Consider the following 17,901-nt stretch of genomic DNA (forward strand, 5'->3'; position numbering starts at 1 on the left):
GTGCTGTCTTTCAGTGCCCACATGCTAAGGGCCAGCCTATCCTGTCAGCACGTTTTGTACTGTGACAAACTGCTCCCAATTCAGCAGCTTAAGGACTTGCTTATTAGATACAGATCACTATTTGGGAGAAATTATGGAAATTCATGTTAAGCTAACAGCTATAAAACAAACTTTTAAATGAAAACAGTTTAAGCTACTCACTCACCATAAATTCTTTAAATATCGAAACAAAATACCTACTTTAGGAGTTTTGAATTCTGAAAAAATTCTTCTTCATAGTCTCTTATAGCTTCAATGCTTTCAGAGCTGTTTCCTAGGGACAGATGATGGTAAAGTTCTCCTAAGAAAATTAATCTTTACTATTTAAAAATAACAAAAAACTATAATAATCCATCTTTGCATACCTTTTCCTGTTACAACAGCAAAATAACCTAGAGCTTTCATTGGGAAGAGTTTTCCTTCAATTATCTGCTGAATCTATTTTTAAAAGTGGGAAAAATAAATGTGAGATGTAGGTTTACATAATTTTTAAAGCATAATATACTATTTAGAAAGCAAATTTAATGGTGCTGAACATGTATATGTTTAGTTAAAGATATAAGGATGTACAAAAGTATTGAAATGTATTTCAATTGCTATTTGAGGAAAGAATTAAATACATTTAATTTTCTTATATTAAAAATGTCATATGAAAACATAAGTACCAAAATTAGAACTTGGAATGATATACAGTGTCAGGCCTTAGTTTGAGCTTCTGCTCTGCTACTTACTAGGTATGTGGCCTTAAGTAAGTTACTTAACTTTTTCAAAATGGTAGTTGAAAAGATGATAAGATAATATGAGACTTAACATAGTGCCACAAGCACTCAATAAATGGTCCTTGTTATTCTTTCCCCATACTCTTCTCCAAATATCTAAATTCTAACAAAGTTGGATGTTTTAAACTCTCTCTTTAAAAAAAAAAAAGGATCTATTGGTTCTCAACTCTTTTAGGGTTAAAAATCCTTTTCTAACTGTAATAAAAACTGCAGACTCTGTCTCCATAAAATTGCCCATGTGCACAGAGATCATTTACACACAATATAAAAGAGTTCCTACCCCCCAAAGTCCACTCAGATCAATACTGAGGTAAGAATCCCTCCTCTGAGATAAGATACATCCCTAAGCTACTGCTGAATCTTTGGTATAAAAAAAGACTGATATAAGCTTCAACTGTACTTCAAAGGAAATTCAAACTTACTATCCCAGAGAAGAGGAGAAAAAAAAAAAATGAAAGGAATGACAAGAGATGAGGAGGCACAGAAACGTGCTTCTCCCTCACCTCTCCCCTTCTCTGTATCAGGACCAATGCTGCAATGGCAGGTCTTACCCTTAAAAATCAGGCAAAGCTAAGGTCACAAGGCTGTGCAGAAAAAAGCTGACATAGCAGACCTGAGACTGCTGTCCTCAGAAAGGCCTGCTTGTCCTCGGCTGGCAACTGGGAACATAACTGGTAAACAATTCCCTACATTGATATAGAACTTTCCCTAAATAACAGTGGCTCATTGTGCAATAAGTGTGGTTTATGTTGAACATCTGCTTTCCTCTGGGCGTCTGGAATTTTGGTACTTGAGGGTGCCCACGTGACCAGCCCCCAAGGAAAACCTTAGGTGCCGAGTCTCTAACGGGTAACTTGTTGCTGGAGGGATTAAACATTTCCTGCGTGGCTCTACTGGGAAAGGACTCTTGGAAACTTGGGCCTGGTTTCCTTCAGATATCATCTCTTGCGCCTTTTTCTTTTGTGATTTTGTTTTGTATCCTATCATTGTAATCAAACCTTAGGTGCACGTGTAACTATGTGCTGAGTCCTGTGAGTCCTATGAGTCCTTCGAGAGAATCAGTAAACCAAGGGGTAGTCTGTCTTGGAAACCAGTTACTACAGAGGCATAGTCCCACAAAGCTTCAGATGGGAAAAAGAGAAATTCTAAGCAGTAGCACAAGGGATGGGCACTTACACATCTGAAGTTGTTATTCTACGGGGGACAAAGATATCATAATAACAAGAGATGACAGCAACATTTACATAACACTGTTGTGCCAAGCACTGTTTCAACCACTTTACAACAAATATTAAGCTCAATAAACCTCCATAACCTATGAAGCACTACCATTCATATCTTCATTTCCAACAGATGAAGCCTAAAGCACTGAAAAAGTTAAATAACTTACTCAAAGTTACACAGCTAGCAAAGAGTAGAGCAGAATGGAAGCCAAGCAATCTGGCTATAGACTGCGCACTCTGGCCCACTACCCTATGCCTTTACAATTAAGTAGAGAGCATGCCCTAAGACAAGACTTTCACTCTAATAAAACTAACAATACAATGTTACCTTGAAATAGAACTCTTTCCTTGTTAAGGGAAGAGGAGAGAAAAGGACACTGAACACCATGTATAGAAGTCAGAGAATCTCACAAATGAAAATGACCCTAGAGATCAACTAGACTAATAGGTTGGGTTCTGCATCGCCTGGATGCAGAAAAGTAACACGATTTGCCCAAGGACATGTAGCCAGTTGCTAGTAGAGCATGGATAAGAATGCCGAGCCCTGATACCCACCCCAATGCCTCTCTATTATGAAAATCTGCTACACAGTCTTTGATCAGTTAGGAAAGGTAATGTTTCTCTAAAAAAACAATGAATAATTTAAAAATTTTAAGAATAAAATAAGATCCAAAAGGAATCTAAACTGTCACTAGTTTTATACTAATTTACAAACATCAACTTAAGCTTTTTAAACTAAAACAGAAAATACTGCAAATGAGGTTAATGACTCAGCATATAAAATTCCTTAGAGTAAGCAACATTGGCAGTTTTAAGTATTTGAAGCAAACTAATTATAATTGTGGAATTTCATTTATACTTCAAAATTGCACTTAAGTAATTTACTATAACTTTATAATACTTTGCTTTTAATGAGAACCAAGAAAAAAAATCCCATACAATTTGTGTATCATAAGTTTTTTTTAAAAAAACAAACAGACCAGCCCAACCAGTCCCTGTCATAGCTGGAGCTTGTGCAAAGAACCCATCCTGCACAATAAAGAACTTGCTCTCACCCTGCTTGGACTAGTCACATTCTTCTCTGCCAGGTCTACTTTGGTCAAAACAAATATCGTCCTTCTTCCATGAGGGTCCATTTGACTGACCAAGTCAGTAACAATGCTGCGTTCAGCATCCACAGACCCATCTGAATAAAAAAAAAAGAAAAATGACACTGTAGTAGTTACAAAATGGGTTTTAAAAAGTCAACAAGCTATAACCTTGTTATAGTAAGAAAATTTTTAATATTTTACTTTAGTTATGAAAAGAAATTCTAGCCAATAAAAATTCCTATGATGCCTACACAGTGAAATGTATCGCTATATTACCAACTTTAATTCTAGTCACTAATAAAATGAAGAAGTAAGAGGACAGGACAAAACATATTTATTTTCTATGTTTATGTAACATGCATATTTAAAGCAAAGCTTGGATTGCTAAATAAGGAAGAACATGAGTGATATTAAAAATCTTTCGATAAAATTTACCTTGAATACATAATATGATGGCATTAGGATTCTGCATATAAGCTTTGCTGATACTGAAAATAGTTTCCTTTGTGTCAGGAGCCATGCCTGATGTCACAGTCTTGAAGAAAAAAGGTTTTAAATGTCATTATAAATGCCTTCCACAATAGGAATAAGATAAAACACACGTTGTGTATATACTTACATTAATCACACCTGGTAAGTCAACAAGCACCATTCTCTGTAGTCCAGGGCCTTTTACATTTAAGGATATGGTCTATTCAGAGGGTAAAAAAAACCAAAAAAACAAAAAAATATTTTGGGAGGAAGCTTGTTAAGAATTTTTTGGTGACACAAATTCTGAAACTTCTATACCTCATCCATTCAGATATGCGACTCAGAAAAGTTAAAGTATTTCTGATCTTAAGAGTAATTATCCTAGAAAATTACCCACAAAATACGTTATTTGGAATAAAAAAAGAACAACTAATGAAGCTTCTTGGAATAGCTGCAGTCTAAACATCAATAGCAATGTCATTATTTCAAATGATAAACCTTGGCTTTCCATAAAACATTGTTGAAATGAATAGTAACACTTACCTCAGAACTAACAGTACAGCCTTCTTTCACATTTTTCCTCATTCGGAGTTCAATTTCATGTCTTAATGCTGCAAGCTATCAATGGAAAACAACAAAATCCTAAGAAAATCTTCAGTTAGCAAATACTCCATTTAGTTGCCTTTTATGAGCTGACATAGGTTATAAAGTTACACATATATTAAGCTGCATATGAATTCTACTTACATCTTCCTCTTTGGTAAGATCAAACTCCCGAGAACTATCTTTAAACAAGGCCACGTGGTGAGGGCCTTCACTCAGAGTCACCTGAAATTAACAGAAAATTGAGAAGACTGTATTTACAACTCCTATGAATTCTCACTGCATTTACTTTGTCTAGACTGGACCACTGCATCACACAAATCCAGAGGTCCCTTTATATTACATGTCAGGAGCACTCCAGGGGCTGTCAACATGACAATGCAGAGACTACAGAATTCTGTATCCACACTGTCCAAACATCTGTCACATGCGTTATAATCTCCCAACAAGACTGCTGGCTACTTTACATTTTTCATGACCCAAAACGCTGCTGCCTCTCTCATTTCCCAGTCAACGTGACACACAGTATCAAGCACAAAATCATTAATCTCAAACTTGAAAAACTAAAAGAAAATCTTGCATTTCACTTCAAAGGTAAATTTAGGTAGGTAAAGGGCAATTCATTTACCCAACATCGATTTATTGAGGGCTAACTGTGGCAGACGTAGCAGGGGAAACGTGAAGAATTGATTGTTCCTGGTTTAGCCCTCGCCATATGCTGGGAGAAATATACACAGAGATAACACATCAGAGTAACAAAATGTAGGGTGCCACAGAAGACAGAGTACCGAGGGGAACTAAGGCAGCCTTCACCCAAGGAGGGATATTTGAGCAAGAAATTTTCTAACAACTTACATGGTCAGTGGTTTTATGCGAACTTCTAAACTTCACATTCCTTAACTTTTCAATTGTAACTTTTCAAGCTTCTCTATAATGATTCAAATTCACTTTGAAAATACAGTTCTTTCTATTGAGATTACCTAAGCATACATAAGATAACAAACAAAAGCCAGCTGTTTGAAGGCATCAGAGGAGCAACCATGGTAACCTGGACTGAGTCCAAGACCCCAAAGGACATAGGGGGATATTCTTTTTTTCCTCTATTTTCCCTTGGGGCATTTGCTGATTTGTGGCACAGGGCAGCCTGAGAGAGAAGCTCAAAACTTGTAGCAGTCTCTTTGGGTTGAGGGACAAAAGCAGGTATCAGGATTATCAAGCAGCCACAATTTAAGGTGCCAAGATCCCAGAGAAAAATGGATAGCAAAAATGAACTTCCAAAAACTGAGCCCTACATTCTACACACAATTTCCCTTTAAGGCATTTGCACATTAAGAAACAAAGCAGAAAGAAGCTGCTAAAGAGGTTAAGATGCTAAGTCAAGATTCTGGCATCTCACTCTTCAAGGAGAGTCTAGAAAATCTGGAGTTAGAGTCCTTTAAGAAATCCTGGTAAATACTAGAGGAGTAATGGCAAACTGGAAAGAGACCACCCTTGTCTTGTTTCAAGGAACTCTGTCCATGATACCTGCCTGCCGAAGTTGATTCCTTCCTAAAATATCCCATCAGCCACAGCCACTACAATAGGATGCTGGTAACAATGTAAAAGGTAGGTTTACACTATTTCTACAGTTGATTACAGAGCATCATATAAGATACAGTCGGTTCATTTTTTCCCCCCAAAATGGAAAAATTCCAAATGCCTATCGATAGTTAAATGGATCTATAAAGTATGTTACGTTCACAGAACACCAAGCGGTGAAAAAAGAAACTAGCTTTACACAACATGGTTCAACTCACAGCCAAACCCCAGACAATGCACTCTATGAATCACACTGCCTGTTGCAGTTATAAACAGACTTCATTTCTGGAAGATTTTAGCATCAGCTTCATTGTCTCACTTTCTACCACTATTCTGGCCTTCATTCTTGGTGATTTCAATTTTCCAATTCTCCAAGCACTCCTACACCACTCACCCATCAGCTGAACTAAAACACACACAAACACACACACACAGATCCCCCTTAGATTTATGTCCACAGACTTTAATGGGGTGTGTGTGTGTACCTATTTTTTAAAAGACGTCTTTCTTACCTTAGCCTTCAATACCTTCTCCCTTCTTTACTTAACAGCCAATAAATCTAGTTTCCTATTTCCACTTTCCTGAGGAAGTGGAAGCAATCAGAAGAAAACATCCAGTATTCTAGCTACTTGCCTCCACTGGCAAATTCAATGATTACGACTCCTCAGTTTCTATCTCTGGCCCAAATCTCTCTCCAAACTTGTATATCCCAACTGCTCCTTTGTTTGTTAACACTCCTCAGGCAAGTCCAAAACTCCTGATCTTTGTTCTTGCCTGAGGGATGCCTCCTACTGATTTCTGTACTAGGAATAATTCCAAATGCCATGTATCAGCTCTTTCTTTTGTCAAAATTCTTCATTGCAACACAGCAGACAAACTTTGTGAAAGTGATTACTTTCCTGAGAAACTTCATTTGGCCTATTCTTTTCTTTTTTTAGTTGAAGTATAGTTGACAAACAATACGTTAGTTTCAGATGTACAGAACAGTGATTTGACATGTAAACACGTTACAAAATGATCGCCAAGGTAAGCCTACTAACCTGAAGGGCCTATCTTCTCACCTTAACTGGAGAACGGGTCATCATTTCCCCAGATCCTCGCGGGAATATTCGTGCTTGAGCGATCATTTCCAATACACTAGTTTTTCCAGCACTCTGATCTCCAACCACGACAACCTTACCACAAAATAAATACCACAAATTCATATTTTTACACTAACTTAAATTTAAATAGATTTGGAACACTGCTGAGAATTTTTAGTCTTTAAACATTATCCACAGTTAAATGATTTTAAAATATCAACCATGAAAAGAATGATGGTTGATACATGTATTAAAAATAAACAGCAAAATATAATTGGATCCACTATTAGTCAAATTTTTATTAAAAACTTATACTAATTTAAACCACTAGTTCTAAAAACAGATTAACATTAATGTTCCATAAATCTTTTCCATAGCTACTTTACTCTTTACAATGATATTTTCAACTCTATGAGGTTAATTTAATCCACCATTCAAGTATTTCAATAATATCATGGATATTAAGAATACATAATGCTAAATATCTTATAGCTTTCCTTCATTATGCATAAATATAAGTAAACCAATGGTCCAAAATAGTCAAACAACATTCAATGCTTAAGACATCACCACATGAATAATATTATGTAAAGAAAATTTTTTGTCTTTGTCTATGTGTGTATATATGTGTATGTACTCTGTGTGTATATATACGCATAACTTTTTTTAAAGTTTTTTTTTGCTAATGGGCAAGTCTACTGCATACCCATTTTTCACTTACCCTTGGCAGATGATCTTGTGTATTATAACTGGCATCATAATCAGACAGAACATCAAGAACTTCAGAATACATGTCAATCAAAGATTTCTATATAATTCAAAAAATTAATATGATAAAACAGTGAGACAGTTTTAAGAAACTACAGATATCAAGAGAAAAAGCTGATAAATTAAAAATGTTTTTCCATAATTATTGTATTGCTTTTTTCTAGTTATGCAAATAAATACTCCTAGTAAATGTAAAACAGTACAGAATAAAATTCCACATCTTCTTATCCGATTAATTTTATTTAAAGGTACACTGAAAGTATATTAATTCAGGTTTTCCTAACCTTCTAATTAATTGGTAAAGGAGGACATTACTGTTTAATATTGAAGAGCTAATATTAACTGCTCAACAAAGGAAGACCATTAATCCCAAAAAGGCCCCAAAAGTGGTCAAGTGACCAACTGAAAGGAATGTTTGGTGTATGTGTCAGAGAGGGAGAGAAAGAGAGACAGAAGAAAGGGTAAAGCAGAGAAAGAATACCAAGATTACTGTTAAGTCAGTAAGAATGAGTAAGTGTGCACTGGTAATGTGACAGCATCAGGGGCAGACCTCCTGTGCTGTTCTCTCAGTAAAACCGGTATCAAACATGGTGCCTGGAAAATAACAAGCTTCAAGGATTTGAGGAATGAACGAACATATAAACAGACTGGAAAAATGGCTACTATCCAGCATTTAGTAATTAAAGGTAAGTGTTAATACTGAGGTAGGAACACAATGAAGGCCTACAGTTCCTTTCATTTCTAAACACCTAGAAATAATTAAAAGGAAAGCAACTGCTATCCTTTCACCGCATCAAAAATAAGCAAATAGCTTTTCAAATTTTCATTACCACTTCATTTTATGAGAGAAAATATAATTTCTCAGGTAAATCCTCAACATACATTAACACTTGGATATGACTTTTCTCAACTGCCGTGTGTTGACTTGTAAGTAAAGTCATGCTACTTGTTTGTTTTATGCAGTCATAATTTAGAGTCAAAACTACTAATACATGTTAGTTAAACTAGAACTATATATCTTAGGATCTTGGCTATGAAATGCATGTGCCATGATTTGGCTACACACAAATTCTGTTTACTTACATGATATTTAAGTTAAAAGAATTACTTCAATTTAATTTAGCACATACAAGTTGGTTTAGTGAGGAATAGTAAGATTTAATTTACTGATAATGGTAATTACCACTGTGCTGGTAACAACACTAGCATATTTTTTCAAAAAATTCTTTAAAATGACCAAGGAAACTTCCAGAAGAAACTGTTAACTCTTTTAAAACTAAAGAAAGTTACTGCTTCATTCAGTGGAAATACAGGTAAGGCAATGAAGATTAAGTCATATATAAATGTCTATCAGCTCACAATGCTGGCTCTTCAGCTACAGAAGTTAAGTAAGTCTAAAGATAAACTGAGTATTTAAGAAAAAATAAATTGATTCACAAGATAAGACTCTTAAAAGCATGAAGAATTTATGGGCATCATATAAACAAATGTTTGGAGATTATAATTTGAGAAATGTCTTATCATGAGAAGAGAACTCTCTAGCCCCCAAAAATATCAGATTAGAAAGAAAAGGATGATAGAACGCTTTGCAGTTCCTTAAAAACTGGTATTGATGAACACACAATGTGAAGTGGCAAAGTTCTGAGAACTGACAAATCAAGACCAATTTGAAATACCTTAAGCTTTCTATGATGGATGCCTTTGTCATCTTTCTGCAACACTAATTTTCTCAATTCTTTATTCTCCTTTTCTAATCGTTCCAAGATTCGCTGGTACTTTAACTGCAACAAAATAATACATGTAACTTAAGAAAAAGATAAGTTAAAAAAACACATTAATTTAATCTAAATTAAAATCTTTTAAAACCCTGAAGCTTTATCTCCTGACTACTTAAGTTACATCATTTAAAAGGCTTCTATGAAAAATGCTGAATAAATTATGCATATTATCTCAAATAATGAACTTCATTATAGTTTTCTATTATAATTGGCATTTTATTTGAAAAATTCTTTGCTGTTTATATTGAAGAAATTACTTAAAAATACTAAAAGCGTAAGGAGTTAAAGCAGCAAGTTCCTAAGTATACTCTTGAAGCAGTATTTTCTATTACATCAAAAGTTTTCAGTCTTCATTAAACGGACACCTGACAAAAAATTCAAATACTCTCCATTCCCCATATTATTTTATGCTTTAATTAAAATGATAAAAAATACAAACAGCTAACAGTACCTGATCATGCATTATGTGACAGGCCCTTTACTGAGTGTTTCCCCTGCATTAACTCCTGTAGGCTTTCATGTGAGGCAAAGGTTAACAGATTAGGAATCTGAGGTTAGGGAGGCTTGCTAATTTACCTAAGGACACATAGTTTGGAATATAGGTCTGAGTTGAGGGCTCAAACTCTTTCAAGTTTTAGTAAGTTTCTTGGCCAGAGAATACATACTAATTTTTAAAATACTGATTTAAAAACAATTTAAAGTAGACGAATATGTTTAGACAAGCTTTTTTTGTCAAAGTAGATGCTTGGCTACACACTGTTTTCAAATACATGTGATCCTTTTCTAATTGTTCTTCTCTGTTTTTAAATTATTTCTCCTCTAAACATTAACAATGTTCAGAAAACTATTAAGAATTACTCTTTCCTATAATCAACTGAATGTTTATGTCCAACTTATAATAATATGCCTTTTATAATGGAAAATATTTCTTAGAAAATCTTTTAGGTTGTTATAATGTTCCAAGAACAAAGGAAGTAACAAAAGATCACGGCTTTATCCTCAGATAATGTCCAACTTAAGCCAAACTAAAGAAAACAATATTAGCACTGAACTATATAGTACGAGACAGGTAGAACTACAGGCTAGATTCGATTATAAATGTATTTTTTACAGAACTTGTTCATTTACATGTAGTAATAGCCTATACAACAAATTCTGGTAGTTATCTAAGAATTAGGTCTTCACTGTCTAATACGGACGGTACCCCCATATCTAGCCACATGTAGATATTGAACACTTGAAATGTGGCTAGTCTGAATTGAGATGTGTTTAGCAGAAAATATACACCAGATTTCTATAATTCAGTAAAAATACATAAACACCTCATTACTATTTTTACTAATTAAATGTTTAAATTATATTATTTGAGATCTACTGGGTTAAATATTAACATCAAAATTCTATTTCTTTTTACCTTTTTTTAAATGTAAAAATTTTAAATTACACATGGCTTGCATTATATTTTTACCGGGCACTACTGATATAGGTAACACCGTTATTACAACATGAATTTTCCATAGAGTGTTTGCGTCAACACCTAGAGCTGACAACCACAACTGCACAAACTGAAGGGTTGGTATCAATAGGTATAAGGGTGGTAGGATTTCCACTGGCTCACTTCTTAGTAAATATGGAATCAATTATGGATCTGCATTTCCTGGAGATGGAAATATTCTTTGGTATAGGTGCCAATATGCAGCCATCCTGCAGAGATGTCCTACCGGGCTGTCCTGCAAGTCTCTAAACCAATGATTCTCAAACTTAAGAATTCATCAGAATCACTTGAGGGCTTTTAAGAAGAAAGATTGCTCAGCTCTACTCCCAGTTTCCAACTCAGTGTGTTTGGGAAGGGACCAATATTTACATTTTCAACAAGTTCCCAAAGGATACTACTGATGTTAATACTCCAGAGACCACACTCTGAGGATAATCAGTCTTAATCTCTGGCTGCAGATTGTAATCACTTGGCCGAGCAGCCTTAAAATATGTACATAGTGTGCTGCCCAGAGGGATTCTAACACATAGTCAGGTATAAGAATCAATGCATAGATAATAAATAAACCTGAGACTCAAAATGTACTGGTTTTTAATTTTACCTAGATTGTCTTTGTTGTATTTTTGCCCCTAAAAAGAGAGACCCAAGGTAAGTCTTTTTAATTAAAAAAAAATTCTTAATTATTGCATATCATTTTATCTACATAGAATAACTAACGACAGAGTGGGTAATAGGGAAATTTTTCACTAGAATGGTACCTATTCATTATATTGCACAGAATAAGTCTTTAAAATAATGATAATTGTATCATCAGCTATAAGAAAACAGCCTTCAGAGCAGTGTTAGAAATATCTTTGGAAAGGTTATTATCTTAATAGCTTTGGGCTTCAGAGAACTGTGGCAGATTCAACTCCAATGTCTTTAACTGTTACTTAAATTAATCAGCCTATCAATGTAAAAATGCAAGCATAGTTTTATATAAAGACAAGCCACTTACCCCAGTTTTTTTTTCCTCCTATAGCTTTTCTTTAAAATTAGAAGCATAAGATTCACTCAAAAATAGGTTTTTACACGAGTTAACTAAATTTATCAAGTTCCTTCATTATTCCTTATTTCTCAACTAGCTTTTGTATTTTTTTCATCTATTGATAATAAGGTTCTATCATTGAACCATTCCACATTTTGCTTTGTTAAAAACAATAAATTTTTACATAACCAAATTTACATTAGAGTGTAAGAAAAACTCTGGTTCTTTTTACTCATCAGAATTACCTGAGTATGCAGAAGCTCTTCTTGAAGTTGGTCAATTTTCTCTTTGTCTGACACCTAAATATTTAAAATAAATTATTTCATTCAGTAGAATAAGGTTTATATAGAATATACAGTAAGTTTAATTTTTTTAAAAAGCATTTTTAAGAGTGAAAACTACTGGCTTTACATGGACATTTAATCAAAGTGAATTTTAAATCAAATGCTTATTTAAGAAAGTAAAAAAAAATCTTATTCATCAATAAAAATAGCTCATCAAAATTTTATATTAAGTGAAAAACTAAAAAAGCAATCATCCTCTTGTCACTCTAGTCAGTTCTTATGACTGGCTTGCTAGAAAAATAAGAGATCAACACATATGGTTACTATATTCTTGACAGATAATTCTATACTCAAGCACAGGGACTTGGATCCTTGCAGAAATAAGGTACTGATACCCTTACAGAAATGTTTTGGGAAATCAGACACATTACCATTTACAACTATTGAAAAAGTTCATTCGTCACAGTGTATCTTTTAAGCAAATACTATCCATTCCTATTCTGTACATAGGGAAGTATTTAATAAGTGCAAAGAACAACTTGCATATTCAGAGCTTTAAGTGGAGCCAGATTCTTGTTTTTAAATTCAGTTCCAGTGCAAGATCTGCTAGCCATAATAAAGCAAATGCATCCAGTAGCAATGAAGTTGAGTAAAGCAACTAAAACTGACTTGAACATAAAACAAAAGTAGGATAAAATCCACAGGTATTGTGTAAACTATTTCCAATTGTTATTAATGCTAATAGTTCTAAGATAAAATATTCAAAATAAAGAACTTTATTGTCTAGCAGGCTTTACAGTAGTCACAATTCTAAATATGACACAATAATCAATTATAATTAAAATGATGTCATTTATATAAAATCCATGTAACTGTGCTTTGACTCCTTAGTGAGATGCTGAAGTTGTCATACTCAGTCTTTCAAAATGATTATCTAACTTCTAATGCTCAAAACTTTTAAATGTGACTTTATTCCATAGGAGACAAAAATTAACTTAAAATTCATAAAATCTTTATTCATCTTCATTCATTGGCTATTTAAGCAATCAAAACATCATGGTAGCAAATATATATGAAAAAAATTTAAATGATTTGCTTATTGAGGTAGGCATTAATAATTCTTATCCATGCATAAAGTTAGAGATTTTAAGTCCTATTTCCAAACACTTTCTCAAAATTTCCTCCAAACTTCTTTCAAATAAAAATGACAATGCTTGCTAGAAATGACAGGTACATATCATTTTTCCTTAAAAGCCTATGCCTAAAAATTCCAAATTTGGTTTGGTAATTATAGAAAAGATAATACAAAACAAACTTTGTATTATTGTTTTCTCATTCCTGTATCAAGTAGAGACTTGTGGATAGTAGCTTTTTTCCGACTATGGGTTTGAGTAAAATGGACAAGAATTATTAAGTCTCCTAAAATGTAAGGAAACAAGCAAGTTGGGGAGGAGCCCACAATCCAAAGAACAAAATCTTGAAGCCCAATGAAGAAATAAATAATTCCATATTTTGATCATATGGCATGCCATCATACTGTAATGATGTGGTTATAAAACTTTCGTTAAGCAGATTATATTCCCGATTCAATTTAAAAGGCACCCTGATTTACTCTGTTCCATTAAATATTCATCCAACTGCAGCTAAATTAGTATGAACTGTATAAACAACATTAGTATAAACTGTTTTAGTTTTGGATATGAATATTTAAAGATTTCATGCAATATACTCTAAATTACAGGAGAAAACCCAACATTACTCTACATCTGGGGCAATAATTAAGAAACTAATACAATTACAAAAAAAAGTTACAATGTTTACTATAAGCCAAGGACTATAAAAGGTTAACTTGGTAATGTAGTAAAATTAAAACTATAAATAAAAAGTTAAAATGATATAAAGTTACTAGAACATTACAAATACAATCTTTATGCGGATATTAGTATTTAGTAATCATGTTTGTTAAGATTTTTATAAATTCAGATTTTTAGGAGTATTTGAATTTATCATGTGCCTGTCCGGCACAATTGTTAGGAATAACTCATGCATAGTTTTACCAATACACTTCCTATCTGCTTAGTTTAACGTTAAATTAAAAGATTAATGTTAAATTAGAAGATTATTATATTAAAAGACAGGTGGGGGTTGAGTCAAGAATTAGACCTAATATTTTCTAGGATAAAAGACTTAAACTTCTAAGTTTATAAGATAAATATTAAAGATTAATCAGATGATACTTTTACATGTTTTCTTAAGAGACTAGTACATGCTATTGTCACTTAAGGTCTTCACCAGCAATCTGGGTATATTTTATGTTGATGCATTTTACTGGTAAAATTCAGCTACTTACAGTAACTTCTTGTCCTGCTGTTTAATATATTTAGTTTTCATTATGAAATTAATTTAAAACTCACCCTGACAAAAAGGGATATCAACAATCTTGAAACCAGAGCTTTTCTACAATTCCAGGGCTGTAAAATTGATGGGGAAAGAGCAGAACCCTCCACAGAAACAAGCTAAAGCTGAAAGAGAAAAACCTTTACTAGCTCCTCACGAAACCAAGCCTAGTTTTAAAAATTTAAGTATTTCTTCCTACCAAGCCATTGTGGCCATTCTGAAATGCATAAGACTCGTAAAAATTTCTATGTATGTGCACATACTCATAGGAGGCAACCCACCAATGGCAGTTTTAATCTACTGTCTCTGCATGAGCTCCTCTGTTCAGATAATACAGAGAAAATCTATTAGCTGCTACTAAGAAGATATAAAAAAATGAAGGCCTGTTTGTATTTTCAAGTAATGGGAAAAAAATGATTAAAAAGCAGCAAAAAGTAGCTGTGGTTCTGGACCTCAAGTAAACTGCAAATCCTTGGAATGAAAAAAATCTCATCAAATTAAGATTTTGATCATTCTGACAATGAAGGGCTGACAAGTCATCCGAGTACTAACCATAGGAGGAACCGAGGGGAAGACAGTAAGGAAACTACTTTAAGGACAGTACACGGAATGATGTCATGACAGAGCAGCATAAATTGTTTCTAAAGTACCACTGACTTCCACATAAGATAACTCCTAAGTGAGCAGGAACAAGCCCTGTTTGGTGCTCTACTAAGTATACTTTGATAAAGAAAACAAGTGGAGGTACAGTCCTGTCAGTAAAAAGGGTTACATGGATAATTTGATAAATATTATAAATAGGAAGGATATCTCTAAGCCTGAAAAAAGGCTAGTAAAGTAGGCCCCAAATGAACACTATGCAGTGGCACTGTCAAAAATAAATAGTATTCACTACTGATACCACTTAAATCATCAGATTCAATAGTTTATCGATAATCTAAAACCGTATCTTAGAACTTACAACAGCAAATCTATGGGGCTCATTTTTCATATTTCACCATTATGAAAAGACGAGAACTACTTGTAACTAGGACTATAACAGACCAAAACACAGTAGTTCCTTCCCCTGCTTCCTGTAACAAAGCTAAGGAGTGGATGGCTCCGCCTAAGCATCCAATTTGTTAGAGTATTTAGGTGGTGCTCTCAACAGCACACAGAACAGAGAATGCTAAAGCACCACTTAAAAAAAGGACTTCCTTGGTTTAACACAAGTAGAAAAACAACTTGCTTTCTATTTATACCTATGTTATTCATTCACTGAAAGCTAAACAATACACAGGAGTTGATTCCACAGCCATGGAATTGAGAAAAGTCAGGAAGCGACACTGAACAATAAATCAAACTATGATGAGTACTCTCAAGTGTTAACTACCACCAAACGTAATGGGGTTAGCCAGCAGAATTACTGCGCTGATTATCTACCATACTGATTGATTTCAATATCAGAACCTACAGGAAGCTAATTATATGACCAATCTTCTTTCCTGAGTAAGATTTGTACCTAACTCTGAAACTTTTCTGATCTAATATATGTAATACACCTAGCCTAGTTCAAGATCTTAGAGTATAATTTTAAAATCATTACATACGTTTCATTTGACTCTAGTCACTTTAGAATATTAATCTTGGGATCTATGCTACAGGATCGACTAACAGCGAAAAGCATATATTTAAGGACTTCTTAATTACATCTATAGCCAAATATTTGTATAGAGTTATGCTGACTTTTATTAAAACCTGTTCTTTAAGTGACCAGAATTATATAAAATTTCCAATGTTCAATCTTTCAATGGTCCAATGCAAACATTTATTGGTTGCCTACTCTATTAATAAATGTGGAAAATCTTTATGCCACAAGTTTAAAGTATCTAGGAATAACTTTGTTCAAAAGTTAAGTTAATTTCTGTAAGAAATAAGAATGTTCTCTGTTGATTCATTTCAGCTAAAACAAATACATTTCATTCTTTAAACAATTTAACATGGTCACTGACAGTAATCTGTTTCATTTTAGAAATGAAAACTTGGAGAACAAATAAACAGGCAAGTTGGCTACAAACTTAGGGTGACTTAATAACGGGACCAAATAAACCACAATTTATAATTCTTTTCTAAGTACAAATCCACTATTCCTCACAGATAATCTAATTTTCAGAAAATAAATTCCTGTGTTTGGTATTTTGGGTTTGTTTACCTATTCTAGGAAAGTTGCATATCTGTATTATGTATCTTTCATATTTTCACTTTGTCAAAGATTATTTCTCATATTTGGAGTCCATGAATGGATTAAGGCGACATGATCTTGGTAGAAATGGCTGATTAGTGAGAACACATCAGTAGCCCCCTTAAACCATCCATCACCTTGCGCTTCGGTTGGGCATAGCTCGTGCTATATTGGCCAGCGGCTCTGCGCGCTTCCTCTTCATGCTCTTGAATTTGCTGTTGTAATAGAATGAGCTCACCAAGCAGACCCTGCCATGAGTTTATAATGAGGAGAAGAGGAAAATTGGGGAGGAGAACAATGTTAAACCAAAGGGCACAAGAAAGGTACAGATGTAAGTTAGGAAGGAATGGACAGCTTATAACAAAAATGGAAACTCAGTTATATACCTTTAGAGCCACTATATAACTGGGCTCTGTACCACATTTCCATTTTTCCCTCAGTAAAATTATGTCTCAAAATATAAAACAGAATAGTTTAAAAAGTAAAAAGGAAAATGCAGTGTCTGTTTGCTAAATAAAATGAGCCAGATATATAATATCAAAATACAGTAAAACCCAGACTAACTGGAATGCTCAAGGAAGGCGGCACTATAGTTCACTAAATTTCCTAGGAACACGAAAATCAAGAAAACAAAAATTTCAACCCTTATTTTTGAATTGCCAACATGAACTAGTGTATACTCCTGACGACACATATGGGGAAAAACCAAAACTGATTTTTTGAACAGTGTTGATCTTACAGGCCCAAATCTTTTAGTTCTCAACCATAAGTTTCATAAGACTAAACGGAGAACACATAATAGCTTATTTACTTATTACATTATTTATTCTTAATTATATTTTCCTTGACATTTAATGTCTTCAATTAATTAAAGATTACAGCCCCTCAAAACTAAGTTTTTGAGCATCAAGTTAATCAAGGTTTTACATTAATTCATATATTTTACATGCTATGCACACTATCTTATTTGACTAAACTTTAAGGGATTTTTTTGGCAATTTAAAAAATGTTTGGGATACTCTTTTAACTTTATACATCATCAAATAAGTGATTTCAATGAATTTT

General features: G+C 33.7%; 1 protein-coding gene across 4 annotated transcripts in view; it reads right to left on the bottom strand.

Annotated features, from left to right (window-relative positions):
* The window catches only part of OPA1 (OPA1 mitochondrial dynamin like GTPase), an 83,420-nt gene that overhangs the window by 45,519 nt on the left and 20,000 nt on the right, over positions 1–17,901 (bottom strand). For 2 of the 4 annotated variants that reach the window (XM_006178955.3, XM_006178956.3), the window contains 12 exons: positions 16,974–17,084; positions 12,180–12,233; positions 9,311–9,415; positions 7,588–7,674; positions 6,846–6,959; positions 4,351–4,431; positions 4,147–4,221; positions 3,752–3,823; positions 3,568–3,667; positions 3,097–3,227; positions 405–477; positions 241–313 (listed from right to left, as the gene is read on the bottom strand). In XM_006178955.3, the coding sequence (XP_006179017.1) occupies positions 241–313; positions 405–477; positions 3,097–3,227; positions 3,568–3,667; positions 3,752–3,823; positions 4,147–4,221; positions 4,351–4,431; positions 6,846–6,959; positions 7,588–7,674; positions 9,311–9,415; positions 12,180–12,233; positions 16,974–17,084 (1,076 nt within the window). The remainder of the gene's footprint in view (positions 1–240; positions 314–404; positions 478–3,096; positions 3,228–3,567; positions 3,668–3,751; positions 3,824–4,146; positions 4,222–4,350; positions 4,432–6,845; positions 6,960–7,587; positions 7,675–9,310; positions 9,416–12,179; positions 12,234–16,973; positions 17,085–17,901) is intronic. The other 2 variants (XM_014554412.2, XM_014554413.2) reach the window with 1 other exon arrangement.

Source organism: Camelus ferus, chromosome 1, assembly GCF_009834535.1.
Source record: "Camelus ferus isolate YT-003-E chromosome 1, BCGSAC_Cfer_1.0, whole genome shotgun sequence".
NCBI classification, from domain to species: Eukaryota; Metazoa; Chordata; class Mammalia; order Artiodactyla; family Camelidae; genus Camelus; species Camelus ferus.